The 13,519-nt window shown below is 38.1% G+C and overlaps 1 protein-coding gene and 1 long non-coding RNA gene across 2 annotated transcripts; one reads left to right on the top strand and one right to left on the bottom strand.

Annotated features, from left to right (window-relative positions):
- The first annotated feature begins 3,645 nt into the window (after positions 1 to 3,645).
- LOC131007137 (uncharacterized) lies at positions 3,646 to 4,806 on the top strand. The gene is made up of 3 exons (XR_009095926.1): positions 3,646 to 3,792; positions 3,967 to 4,106; positions 4,435 to 4,806. It is a non-coding gene; the product is annotated as an uncharacterized LOC131007137 (long non-coding RNA).
- A 2,004-nt stretch (positions 4,807 to 6,810) lies between these two features.
- Positions 6,811 to 8,533, bottom strand: LOC131004625 (uncharacterized). The gene is made up of 4 exons (XM_057931359.1): positions 8,255 to 8,533; positions 7,534 to 8,179; positions 7,092 to 7,448; positions 6,811 to 6,905 (listed from the first exon to the last, which is right to left on the bottom strand). The coding sequence occupies exons 1-4, from the start codon at positions 8,531 to 8,533 to the stop codon at positions 6,811 to 6,813; spliced, it is 1,377 nt and encodes a 458-aa protein (XP_057787342.1).
- Between the last annotated feature and the right edge of the window lie 4,986 nt (positions 8,534 to 13,519).

Here is a 13,519-nt window from a genome sequence, read left to right as displayed (position 1 = left end):
TATAGTGAGAGGCAGCCATCTTTGAGGCGATCTGCATCACATCACAGTGGTCGCCCAAAGACAGCTGCTGGGTATCATAGTCCAGAGACCCCTGTGCCTAGGCCGGGGGATGTAGATCATGATGTGAATTTTACCTGGACTTCATCAGAGGAGGAGGCGGATGCTAGAGAGAGGCCTCACCACACTACTACAAAAGTTTACATACATAACAGTGCATACATAACGGTTTTTTTAAAAAATCGTTATGTATGAGCGCACTTTTATGAATAGATAACGGTTTGACAAAAATCCGTTATCTATGTAGTGTTGTCTATATGAATAGATAACGGTTTGAATAAATTCGTTATGTTTATGTGTTAACTATTAGTTGCATACATAATGGTATTGCAAAACCGTTAAGCCGACCGTTATCTATGAGCATCTTTTTATAACGGTTGTTTTAACCGTTATATATGAGCGCCTCAATACTGTTATGCATTACTTTTATAATATTTATTTTTAATTTTAATAATATTATAAAAAATTAAAACCCTAATTTCCTAATTCACCCTAAGCAACCCTCTCTCTCTCTCACCGTTCTCTCCTCTTCCTTTTCTCTTAGCCACCGCTTTACTCCCTTCAAACCAAGCGGCTACTGTCGCCGTCAGCCCCCATCCTCGCCGCCATTCTCCACCGTCCTCGCCGCCGCGTAGCTGTTCGCGCCGCCGTCCTCGCCACCATCCTCGCCGCTGAGGCCCTTTATCCCTTTCTCTTCCGCGAACAGCAGCGGTCCGAGCCGCCGCCGCTGATGTATCATTCTCTGAAACTCCGGCGCTGCTTCTGTAAAATCTGGCGACTGATTTTTGCCGCTCTTTCCCTTTTTTTCTCTTCGTCTCGATTTCCCTCTCTAATCCCTCATTGGAAGTGCACAATTGAAGGGAATAAGTCGAGCCCTAGCTGCTCTGTCTGAAATCGCCGGTCGCCGCCCTGGCTTGATGCCGCCGCGTCTCCCTTGGTCGGAGATCGCAACACCACTAAAGTCATTCCTCTGCTCACGGATCGAGCCCTAGTTTCTCTCGATCCAGCTAAGATAATTTTTGGTTCTATCACTCTTTGATTTTTGGTTATTTGGAATCTGAGGTTGTGATTGTTGGTTTGGATGAACCCTAACTATGTGGGGTTATGATTGTGAGTTATTTGCTGGTTTTCGATTGCTTGTTTGTATTGACATGCAACCCCTAGGATGAAACCTAGGTTTGGATGTGTTTGATGCAAACTGATTGTTGGTTAATTTGTCAATGATGCAATCTGATTGTTTCTTCTTTGGATGCTGAAGCATTGTGATGCTTACTTGGGGTTATGATTGTGGGTTATTAGTTGGTTTTCTGATAAACATGCATTTTTACCTCTTGGTGTGTCATTTTTTATGCTTAGTTGTGAGGATTTTGTGTGTTTGATGGTCTATTTGAGCTTATATTCGTTTATGGTCAAGAACTTGTTACTTGCTTGTGTTTGAACGAATTTTCAGAAATAATGAAGCATAATTTGGAATCATTGGCTGAAATACTTCGTCTCAAGAAGAGTTCGTGAGCGCAAACGGATCATAAATCGGAGTTCGGACGAGAGAGAACGAGCCAAAACAAAATCGCTGCGCAAAGCTGTCAAGAGTTCTGTTCCGTCACGCGGGCCAGCCATGCGGCCGCGCGAGTCGCCGTATTTCCACCCAAAATTCGTTTTTTTAGCGATTTTGGGTATTTTTGAGAGCTACAAGACCTAGGGCATATAAATACCCCCAAGAACTTATTCTCTGCATACTTTTAATCAGCTTATATCATATTTCACTTTTCCTGAGAGCTGAGAGAGACGGAGAATAGAGCAAGAGCAAGACTGAAGATTCTCGATTTTGCTACGGTTTTTCTTGTTGGATGTTTATTTGTTTTATTGAGAATTGTATTCTAGTTCATATGTCTATGTGTGGCTAGAATCCCTTTTTTCCCAGGGTTTAGGGAGTAGACATGATTTGATTTTCTGACTGTTTGATTCAATTAATTGAGATTGTTATTCCTTTTTATGTTCTTGTTATAATTGTTTGCTTTATTGATTGGCCACCAATTTAGCATAATCATAGGTTTTAATTTGATATCGGGAGATGATAATTATTACCTGAACTAAGAACATAGAACACATATATTTAATTCTAAAGGGAATTGATATTTGTGAGGGCGTTAATCCTGTGAGCTTTTAGGAGTTGCATGTTAGAAGTGCGATCCGGGGACGGTAGCCCTGCATGTAATCAACGGTTTGTATGCCACGGGAGTGGGTATAGACTAGTTTTGAGATTGCCTTAGGAATCGTCTTATTAATTGAATTGAACATGTTAATTAGGAGAATATGTTAAAACCTTTACCTTGGAAATTCTTCTCTTACATGTTTCTTTGTTTCCCAGCTTGATTTATTTGTTTCCTGTTGTTTATTTATTTAGTTTTAACAACAAAACACTCAATTTCGTTTGTCCAGATAGAGTAGAATAATTTAGGATAGGAATTGATTAATTTAGTCTCTGTGGAATACGACCTTGCTTGCTACTGTACACAATTGCACCCGTACACTTGCGGCGTGTTAAATAAAATAGCGAACATTTTCGATTGCTTGTTTGTATTGACATGCAACCCCTAGGATAAAACCTAGGTTTGGATGTGTTTGATGCAAACTGAAATGTTAAAATGTCAATGATGCAAACTGAAATTTTAATTAAGCTGAGACATTACGTGAGTTTACATGCTAAACTGAAATTTTCAGGCCTGCTTCTTTTCTTATTACCTATGCGGATTGAGTAGCTGTTTTTTCTTTTGAAATGATTACCTGCAGCTCATCCCCGTTCTGTGGATTACCGATTTCTCTTGGTGTTTTCAAGTGAAATTGGTGTTGAAAATGTTGATTTGTGTAACGTTGTCCATTTATGTGATGAAAACTGATGTAAAGCATTGTAGAGTTCCCATGTGATGGAGCTTGCTGTGAAACTTGTTCAGTTCATTATAAGCACGCTGTCTGCCGAAGATGTTTATTTAGAGCGTCAGCTGAGTTACATTTATGTGAATGATATTCTATTTGCAGTTTGATTATATGTTTGGAACGAAGAGGCTGCAGGTAATTATGTAATTGAAATTATGCTGATTTGATAAGCTTTTAACCCAAAGGTTCTTTTGCTTAACGCATCCCTTTTTAATAACAGTAGACAGCAGTTTAGTGTTTATTTTAGTGTTTCACTGTTTGACAGATAGCTGTTCCAAACATAAAAGTTGTTGAAGAGTTACAAGCTCTGCTAGAGGTTGTGTAAGTAACATAAACATAACCCTTTTTCTTTTCATTATCTTGAGGTCCCTTTACTTTCTTCAGACCTCAAAAGAGGGATCATTTGTTTGCACAGGCGACTCGACAGGAATTCATTAAGTGGGCTAGTTCCTGAAAATCTCAACAATCTTACCTATGGGCAGGAGCTGTAAGTAGTAGTAGAAGAGTTGGACAAAAGATTAGCTTAACTTCATCTCTGCAATCCTTAACTTCACCGTGTGTTCCTTTCTAAGTTTGCGTTTGGTCTTTCTCTATGTTAAAGATTAGATAAGTTACAGTGCGGCTAATTCGAAGAGGATGGTGAGTGTTGTTCTTTGCTTAGCTTTGATATATATGTTGATCTATATCAGTTGCTTAAAATTGCCTATTTTCAATTGTTTTTTGCAGGTAATCAGTGGCATTAAGAAGGGGAGCAACTGTGGTTCTGTTTTGGTGCACTCGGGAAGCATTTCTCCTACCTAGGTAAAGAGTAAACTTGTTTTAGAAATAAACTTGTTCACTTGTAGAGGTTTCTCTTAAAACCCTTTTACTTATTTTCCCCATCTTCTTCTCTAATTTTGCCTGCCCATAGCTGTTGTTGAACAATTGTAAGATTTCCAAACTCTCAAATCAGTTGGTTTGAATGTGCTATTGTAGGTGTCATGTGTTATTTTAAAATCAGTTGGTTTCTCAAATTCGTAGAGATCGTTGTGAGTAGAGAATGGACTGTAATTCAGCAGTTTCCGGCAGCCACTCAATAGAAATTGGTTAACTTACACTCAAAATTAAAGACGCAGGTATGAATTTTTGCTCAAAACTTAGCTTACGTTTGCTGCTACTGATAAAACTAAAGTAATTCCTACTATGTTGACATGGTTTATTCGAAATGGGTCATTTCTCACAGCCTAGTTCTTGGATTTCTTCACATGTTTAGATTATCTTTTGCTTATGAGAAATTCTAATAACGATCACATGACTTTCACTTTGATTATTTGATATATCATTTGGCTTTTTTGCATAAGATCGCCTACTGCTTCTATGTATACTCGAATAATTTCCTTTTCTTTGGCATAGTTTCTTGTCCTTTTTAGTTATTTATGGGGCTTGATGATGATCTTGTTGCAGATCCCGGGTGCTTTGCAATTTTTGCAGCTTGGAGAAAGCAGCGTTGCATGCTTCGGGTGTACTGCGCAGGACAGGGAAGCACTTATTCTTGAGGGACAACAACAATGAAAAACCTCCTCTTCTGCTGCTCCATATCACCAAAGATTTTGATGAGCTTAAGTTCATGTGAAGTTCCTTTGAGATGGTGGTGTGGTGAGTTAGGTGGTGTTGTGGCTCCTTTGAGATTACAGTGGTGTTACACCATGAATAGAAATTCGGTGAAAATCCCCTTTTTTTTTTTTTTTGAGTTGGGCTCAAAACATTATGTATGAAGATTTTAGATGATAATGTATGAATATTGTGTGATTATAATATTTTGAATGTTATATATTATATGTTATCTATGTCAATGCCATTTTGTTATTTTAGAACTATTAATTTAATTTTTGAGATAAATAAAAGGAAAATTAAAAAAATATATTCTTGTTATAAAAAGTGCAAAAAACTGTTATAAAAAGTGCAAAAAATCCTTATGTATTTTCTATCAAAGATAACGGTTAAAACCGTTATAAAAAGTGCAAAAAATTGTTATGTATTTCTATCAAAGATAACGGTTAAAACCGTTATAAAAAGTGCAAAAAAAACTGTTAACTATGATTAAAAAAAAATTCTAATACATAACGGTAAAATCATAATACATAACGGTGAAAACCGTTATGTATAACCTTTATAGATAACGGATGCGTACTGTTATGTATGAGTGCATCGTACCGTTATCTATGCTACTATACATAACGGTTTTTAACCGTTGTCTATGATACGTATCATAGACAACACCACTATACACAATGGTTTTTTTGCTCATAGATAACGGAAAAAATCCGTTATCTATGAGCGTTTTTCTAGTAGTGCCGCTTGCTTAGGCCGTCTGCTGCAGTGCAGAGTCCGTATGTGATTGACCTGGGGTTGCCGTATGGTAAGGGGGTGATGAAGGCGAAGAAGCGGGGCTTCAAGGAGTTTATAACAGCGCCGCCGGGTACTTTTGTTACAGTGCTGGAGACGGGCCATGTGATGTCCCAGGAGCTATTCCACCGGATTATGGATCCTCGCGAGGAGTTCGACGGGGAGGTATAATAATTTGTTATTATTGTTTTTCTTAAGATTAGCGTTGTCGATAATTAATCATGATTTTTTTTGAAGCAGATCTTAGACCTCTGGAATCTGAAGGTTGTCCGACGGATCAGAATCAACCAGGAGTGGATAGCTCGGGGGCAGACGAAGCTCACTGCAGGGTGACACGGGCTAGAACGCCGATAGCTTTTCTAGAATTTTATGTAAGTTTTTGGTAGAATAATTTGTGTTTATGTATATAAAACTACCTATAAATTAATCATGATTTTTTTTTGTGATTGTAGGAGAGACCCTCGTCAGAGAGTTCGCTTCGTTGCATCCAAATTCGCCAGATTGGAACGACATACGGGAGCGACATGCATACGAGGAGTGGGTGGTGCTCGGAAAGCTGATCTCCATGTTTCATAGAACTGATTCAGACTATGCATGGCCTTGGTTGGAAGCGAGTGAGGTAAGTATAATATAAACATATTTTGGAATTTTCTAACTGAAATACGTAACGTTTCTAAATATTTGTCATATTGTGTTGCAGATTTTTGCTATTTGCAATGTCGATAAGAGTCATTGGTGTACTGTGGTTATATCTATCTCCAGATGGGGGGTGAGAGTGTATGACTCACTGTCACATGTGGAAGGTTCACGACAGCGTCGACTAAATGCAATGAAGCCAATCACTCGCCTGATGCCTAGATTGTTGCACACGGTGGGTTATTATGCATAGAATCCCAGTAGGTTTGTGCACGCTCCAGATACGGAGATGCGGTTCGTCATGGAGCCACACAGTAAGCAATTCGTCCAAGAAGATAGTATAAGTTGTGGTGTGTTTGCATGTGCTTATCTGGATCGTTTGCTTGGTGGCACACCAAGACGGGAGCAGCTGCAGACTAGGGCACAGGTACAAAAGTATCGAGAGATTATAGCTGTTAGGATATGGGAGTTGTGTGCGGATCCTCCCCCTATTATTTGGCGTTCGTGATTAGTGACTAGTACATATAATTTGTTGTGACTTTGATGACTGTTAGTTGAAGCAATCGTTGTTATGTTTGTTGGTTTGTTGTTTTTGTGTTTGGCATGGTTGTTGGTTTGTTAAAAACACACTTGATTTTATCCCTTGTTGGTGTTTTTGGGGTGAACAAGGGCTGAATGGCCTTTGTACACGGTTAGACCCTAACCGTGTACAGTTTCTCGAAATCGTGTACGCAACCGTGCACGGAAGAACTCGAAACCGTGCACCGCACACGGCCAAACACTGAACCGTGTCACCGTTCACGGCTGCGAGTTCATCGGTACATGGTTGCGTACACGGTTGGTCCCAATCAATACACGATTAGGGTCTAACCGTGTACAGAGGACAGAAACACCTGTTTTTCGAATTTTAAAGCCAAATCAACATGTAGCAACAACAAATTCAATGTCCAAACAACAATCAAACAACCAAATTCATTTTCAAGATCAAAATCAACCAACAAACAACATACAAGCCCAAATTTATTCACATGGACGTCGAGGACATGCATTCCTAGTGTGTGTTCCACTCCTACAAATACCACATTTCTTCTTTCGACGCCTTCGTGCATCGGGTTGCTCGACACCCTCCACCGGCACGTTCAAGTCCAATGCAAGTAATTGCACTGTGCATCTCCGGGCATTGTGACCTCCACCCTTGCAACGTGAGCATACTTGAGGTCGAGACTTAGGAGGACCCTCAACTATTGAACGAGCTCTACTCAACTTCGGTCGTCCCGCATGGACCGTGATATCCGGGGGTTTCACAACATAGGCTGATATCTCATCGGGCACATTCCAATACGTAGGATGTGGAACGGGAACAATACGCTCCATATATGTGGCCAACAACACGGATTGTTTGAAATATCTTCCAATAAAATCCGTGACTTGCAATCCTGCACGCCTAATAAAATGCAAAGATAAAAACATAAATTTACAAAAAATTAATACAATATGCAAAATTTGTAATAAATGAGGTACCTAATAGCGGCACAAGCATGACGACACGGAATGTCATCCAAGTTGAACTGAGCACAACTACAAGTTCGATTCTCGAGATCGACAATGTAGAATGCATGATCATCTTCAACACTAAACATGTGCGTCGTCGTCCCTCGAACATCCAATTGCCGACCCGCTTCGACAGCACATGTAACTTTCCCTCTACTACCTCAGTCAACTCATGTGACCTCGATGCAGCCGAGAGGCGTTGTCTATCGAACCATTTCTCCATAATGGCTCGATAGGATTCGATCAATGAAGCAATCGGGAGGAGTTGTCGTGCCCACAACAGTCTACTGTTCATCGTCTCGATAGCATTCGACGTCGTGAAGCTCGTGCGTCGTACAGGGCACTTGGACCTGGCCCATCTCTCCACACCAATAGTGTCGAGGCGTGTGTGCGCGTTGACTTTCAGTATTTGAAGCGCGGAAAAATTCCTTTGAAAATCGTCTGATCGATAGGAATATGTCGTTGCTTTGAAGACTGCAGCTACATGCAACCCATAATGCGCGAGATTCTTCTGCAAATGGTAATAGCACAACCCGTGAGGGACGTTCGGGTAGACACACTCCACAACATTTCTGATGCTCTTGTGCTGATTAGACACAATCAAGAGATCATCTGGCTGACCAAAGCAAGTCCACAGTCAGTGGAAGAACCAAGTCCAAGGCTCGTCGTTCTCGATAGGACCAAGCCCAACTGCGAGAGAAAATATTGCTTCGTTCTCATCCTTTGTAACAGCGACGAACAAAATGCCGCCGTTTCTTCCCTTCAGATGGGTCCCGTCTACGATGATGACCGGCCTCAAGTAACCCTTCTCAAAGGCAGCCACGCTCTGTCCAAGTGCAACAAACATATGATGGAACTTGCCATCATCCTTCATCTCAAGGTCGTATAATGTGCCGGGATTACTCATTCTCAGCATATACAAATATGATGGGAACATCTGATACGAGTTCCCAAAATCACCATACGTCATCTCAATCGCGATGTTTTTTTGCACGGAGAGCGAAGCTGTAATTGATCTCAATACCGAATAAGCGCTGCATCTCTGAAATCATCTCCTTCGGCTTCAAAACGACCCCCTTGCCTACCAATTTCCATGCAAAATATCTTCCAACAACCCTCGCCGGAATATGTCTCGGGGCAGTGCGATTCAAATCCGTGTGGCAGGTATGATCCATCACCACCTTGATCACTCTCCAGATCGATGCACTCTGAACAGCTCGCAGCATGAACAGACAATCGTTGCCATGCTTGCAAACAAACCACAAACGGGTCGTACTGGAATGATCCACGGCGTACTCCACGTGATTCTCCATATGGTACATGCCAACAGCGATCGCCAAATCATCATTCGACCGGAATAGAGCCTCCACTGATAATATCCCGTTTTCCAATACGTTAGAATCCTCTCAACCTAATACCGGCGCATCGTCAAAATCGAGGACTGGAATCCCCCAATCACGTGGCTCGACATCGGGCTGATCATCCGATGTGAAATTCTGAAGCCCTGTCTGTCTCCACGCTTCCTGTACAGTCAACACTGAATCCAATATCTCTCTGCGTAGTATCGTCTCTTCTTCCTCATCCGAAGACTCAGACTCGTCTTCCTCCTCCTGCGACGATGAATCGTCCCTACTTCTTCCAACGTCCGTCTCGATAGGAAACACAGTCGAACGCTGTCCCTCATAATATACCCGCTCCTGATTTTGAAGAACCGGAGCCGCAGATTGTTTGCCCTTCTCGATCACGTAAACAACAGGATATTTCTTCTGCTCGAAAATCAGCCGGTTCAAATCTGAATCGGCCTTCAAAGCCACTTTTATTTTTCGCCCTTCGTCCGTGGTCGATATGTAGAAAAGCATATAAGTGGATCGTTCATCCTCGTTTAATTGATCGTGCACCTCTTGCATCAACTTCGCATGACAAAGCTCTTCCTTAGACACATACACGACAACCTCATCGCCGCCTTCATACTCGGTTAATTTCGATTGACCACTGTGCCGTATAACGATTGCTTGAAACGACATCTGCTTCAAAATGACAAAAATTCAACATTTAAATACACAAACAGGAAACCGTGTACCCCAATACATGAACTGAATATACAAACATGCTAAAAATAACATCAAAATCATATTCAACCCAACCGTGTACAGCAAAATCGACCTCCGTGTACAACCGTGTACGGGGAAACCCTAACCGTGTACGGCAGAACACTAAGGGTTCAAAAATAAGGTAATTTACGTACAGAGTGTTTTTTGAGGCCGTTTTTTAGTCCAAAACATGTAATAAGTCATATATATATAACATAATTATCGAAATAAACAACAAAAAATCACTAAAAATCAAACCATGTACAACCGTGTACTCAAGAACACTAACCGTGTACAGTCGAAATTTAAAAAAAAATTATTTCACATACCTTATGTAATATAAGCCTTTAGATGAATTTTTTTTGAAATTATGAGCAGCAGTGTACGAGTCGTGTATGTGTATTGAGATAAATTTTCTTCTTCTTTCTTGTTCAAATGTCTGATGAATGAACATTTGGTTGGTATCCTTCATTAACTACCCACCAGCAACCGTGTGCGGAGCATTTAATTTCGTGAATTTAAGGTTGTTTCCTTAACAAGTCGTGCATGACTTTGAGTTGGTATAAATGCACCCAACAACCATAAGATATGGTTTTAATACCCACATAAAATCACGTCATAAACCCATATAATAACTCACATAAAATTTAAAAAATCACGCCTAATTTTAACGCCTCAGTTGGATAATAGAATCAAATTTAACCACATAAAATAACGCCTCATTTTAACGTGAATAGAGAGAGAATCAGATTTTGGTTTTATTTGCTTATTTTTAAATAAAAATAAATAATATGTCACTATCATTCACTTTATTGACTTGTACTTAAATACTTTAGGTCAAAAGGTGCTACAAAACTTATTTTTTTATGAGCCTTGATACTTAATTTATTTATTTTATCACAAATGCTACTACTATGTATTGTCACATAAAAAAATAGGGCAAATACGACTCTTTTTTGTGGACGAAGGGAGTAATTATTATTATTATAAAGAAAGATAATGTTTTTGAAAAAAACATTACATTTTTTCAGAATATTGATGTTAACTACTTATATTAACATAAGCATACATTTTGAAACATTATTTTTCATCACATCAATAGTTACTTTTTTATTACCACAATGATTACTTGACCAAATATACAAAATAATAAGTTCTAACGAGTAAAAATTAATAGTATTACTTTTATACATATCAATGATTACTTTTTCTTACAATAATAATTATTTGATTAAATAACTAAAAGTACAAATTCTCATTAATAAAAATAGTAACAATTATTGTGAACAAATGTAATAATCTAGAAATGTTACATTTCATTGTAATAATAATTACTTTTTATTACGACAATAAATACTTGGCCAAATAGTTAAAGATAAAAGTACAAGCAAGTGAAAATAGCATTATTTTTCTTATCATCAATAATTACTTTTATTTACAAAGATTATTACTTAAGCAAATAAATAAAAGTAAAAGTTCGTATGAATAAAAATAAACATTGTTGTGAAGAAATGTAATGTTTCAAAAACATTACGTTTCTTCATAGTAATAATTACTTTTCATTAGAACAATAAGCATAACAAATATAATATTTTTAAAATATTTATTTTGAAATAACTCATAAATAAATAGATAAACATAAAAACAGTAAAAAAGAATAGATAATAAAAAAACAAAAATTAAAAGATAGAGTAAAATTTTGAAGTAGCCAAAATGAAGCATAAAACACAATTTATGGCCACACATTGAAAAAACACAAATTTTGGCCATTTTTATTGATTTGGACGTTTTTGCCCTTAATGAGGCGGACTGGGTAGGATCAGGCACGCGGGTCGCGTGCCGGGTCGGGTTAGGCACTTATGGCACTAATAGTGCCATAAGTGCCATCGGAAATCCAAAATAAAACCAAGTAAAATAGTCATTTTGGCACTTATGGCACTATTAGTGCCATAAGTGCCAACGAAAATTCAAAATAAAACAAAGTAAAATGGTCATTTGGGCACTTATGGCACTAATAGTGCCATAAGTGACATACGTGCAGCACAAATACAGAAACAACAACATCATTTAAACCCTAAATGGAACATCTAAACCCTAAATGGAACATCTAAACCCTAGGGGGGAAGTGTGCACTTATGGCACTTATGGGACTAATAGTGCCATAAGTGTCATACGTGCAGCACAGATCAGATCAGATCTGATCTGATCTGTCGCCGCCGCCGCCTCATCATCCGCCACCTGACCAATCCCTCCTCCACGCGTTTCAGAGGATCGGATCTCCTCCACCGCCGCCGCCTCATCCTCTACTCCGACGAATTCTGCCGCTGACTTCTGCTCGGCGCCGCTGCGATCAGATCAGCTCCGCCGTTGCGATCAGATCAGCTGCGATCAGATCTGCTTTGCACCGCCGCTGCGATCAGATCAGCTGCGATCAGATCTACTCCGGTGACTTCTGCTCGGCGCCGCTACCGCGTAGCCGCTGGAGAAAGAGAGAGGGAGATGAGAAGGAGAGAGGAGATAGCGCAGCCGCTGGAGAGAGAGAGAGAGGGAGATGAGAAAGAGAGAGGAAAGAGAGAGAAGGGTAGAATAGTCATGACATACAAAAAATGGCTAAAATTTATGTTTTTTCAAATGGTGGACAAAATTTGATGTTGTATGTTGAATAGGGCCATTCGGCCCTATTGTTTCTAAAAGATATATACAAAAAAGTAGTAAAAAATTGAGAAATATATAAAAAAAATTCAAAAGAAAAACAGTAAAAATTAAAAAAACGCAAAAGAAAAGTAGTAAAAAGAAATAATAAAAAGAAAAAAAATTAAATAATGAAAAGAAATATATATATATATAAATGAAAAAAAGAAAAAAAATAAAATCCAAAAAAACTAAAGAAACAGGAAAAGAAAAAAAAAACGTAGAAACAAAAAAAGAATAAATCGCAAAAATGCAAAAAAGAAAAAAAAAGAACAAAAAGAAAAAAAAGTAAAAAATCGCAAAAAAAAAGAAAAAAAAAAGGACAAAAAGATTAAAAAAAAGAGTAAAAAATCGCTAAAAAATGTAGGTTTCGAACCAATAATAAAAAGAAAAAAAATTAAATAATGAAAAGAAATACTCCCTCCGTCCCTGAAATGGCTTCCTCTTTGGGGACGGCACGGGTTTTAATAAAAAGTTGTAAAGTGTATTGATAATGAAGAAAAAGTGATATAATTATTATTGGAAGTTGTGAAAAGTGTTATAATTAGTATTGGGAGTGGTGAAAAGTGAAAAGTGAAAAGTAAGAATAAATAAAGTATTATTAGTGGTGGGGTAGGTTTCCAAAAATGGAAAAAGAGGAAGTTATTTTAGGGACGGAGGGAGTATATATATATATATATATATATATATATATATATATATATAGGGGGGGGCCGCTCCAATGAGACCCCCTAATTTTAGTGAGATTTAGGACACGATCTGGTGCGTTTATTTTATTGATCCTATGGTTGATATTGTATCTGGAGGGTGATTTTTTTTGGGTTCGAATCCTGGAGGGAACATAATTTTTTAAAGTTTGTTATTCATCAGTATATATTGCATTGTTCATCAGTATATATGTCTTATTCATTACCAATTTTTTTAATTTTATTTTTCATCAATATATACTGCCTTGTTCATCAGTATATATGTCTTATTCATTACCAATTTTTTTAATTTTATTTTTCATCAGTATATACATCTTGTTCGTTAGATATACGTCTTGTTCATTAATATTTTTTCATATATATATATATATATATATATATATATATATATATATATATATAAATGAAAAAAAGAAAAAAACTAAAATAAAAAAAAAACTAAATAAACAGGAAAAGAAAAAAAATGTA

Source organism: Salvia miltiorrhiza, chromosome 1 (genome assembly GCF_028751815.1).
Source record: "Salvia miltiorrhiza cultivar Shanhuang (shh) chromosome 1, IMPLAD_Smil_shh, whole genome shotgun sequence".
In the NCBI taxonomy this organism is placed as follows: Eukaryota; Viridiplantae; Streptophyta; class Magnoliopsida; order Lamiales; family Lamiaceae; genus Salvia; species Salvia miltiorrhiza.
This window is presented reverse-complemented; position numbering and strand designations above follow the sequence as displayed.

Bases quoted from the DNA above. Each gene is read 5' to 3' on its own strand.
- LOC131004625 (XM_057931359.1), bottom strand. From the start codon at position 8,533: ATGACGTATGGTGATTTTGGGAACTCGTATCAGATGTTCCCATCATAT. The intron at 7,449-7,533 runs GTACCTCATTTA...TTAGGCGTGCAG, and splicing joins CATGCTTGTGCCGCTATTAG to GATTGCAAGTCACGGATTTT. The intron at 6,906-7,091 runs GTATTTGTAGGA...TTCGAAAAACAG, and splicing joins GCGTCGAAAGAAGAAATGTG to GTGTTTCTGTCCTCTGTACA.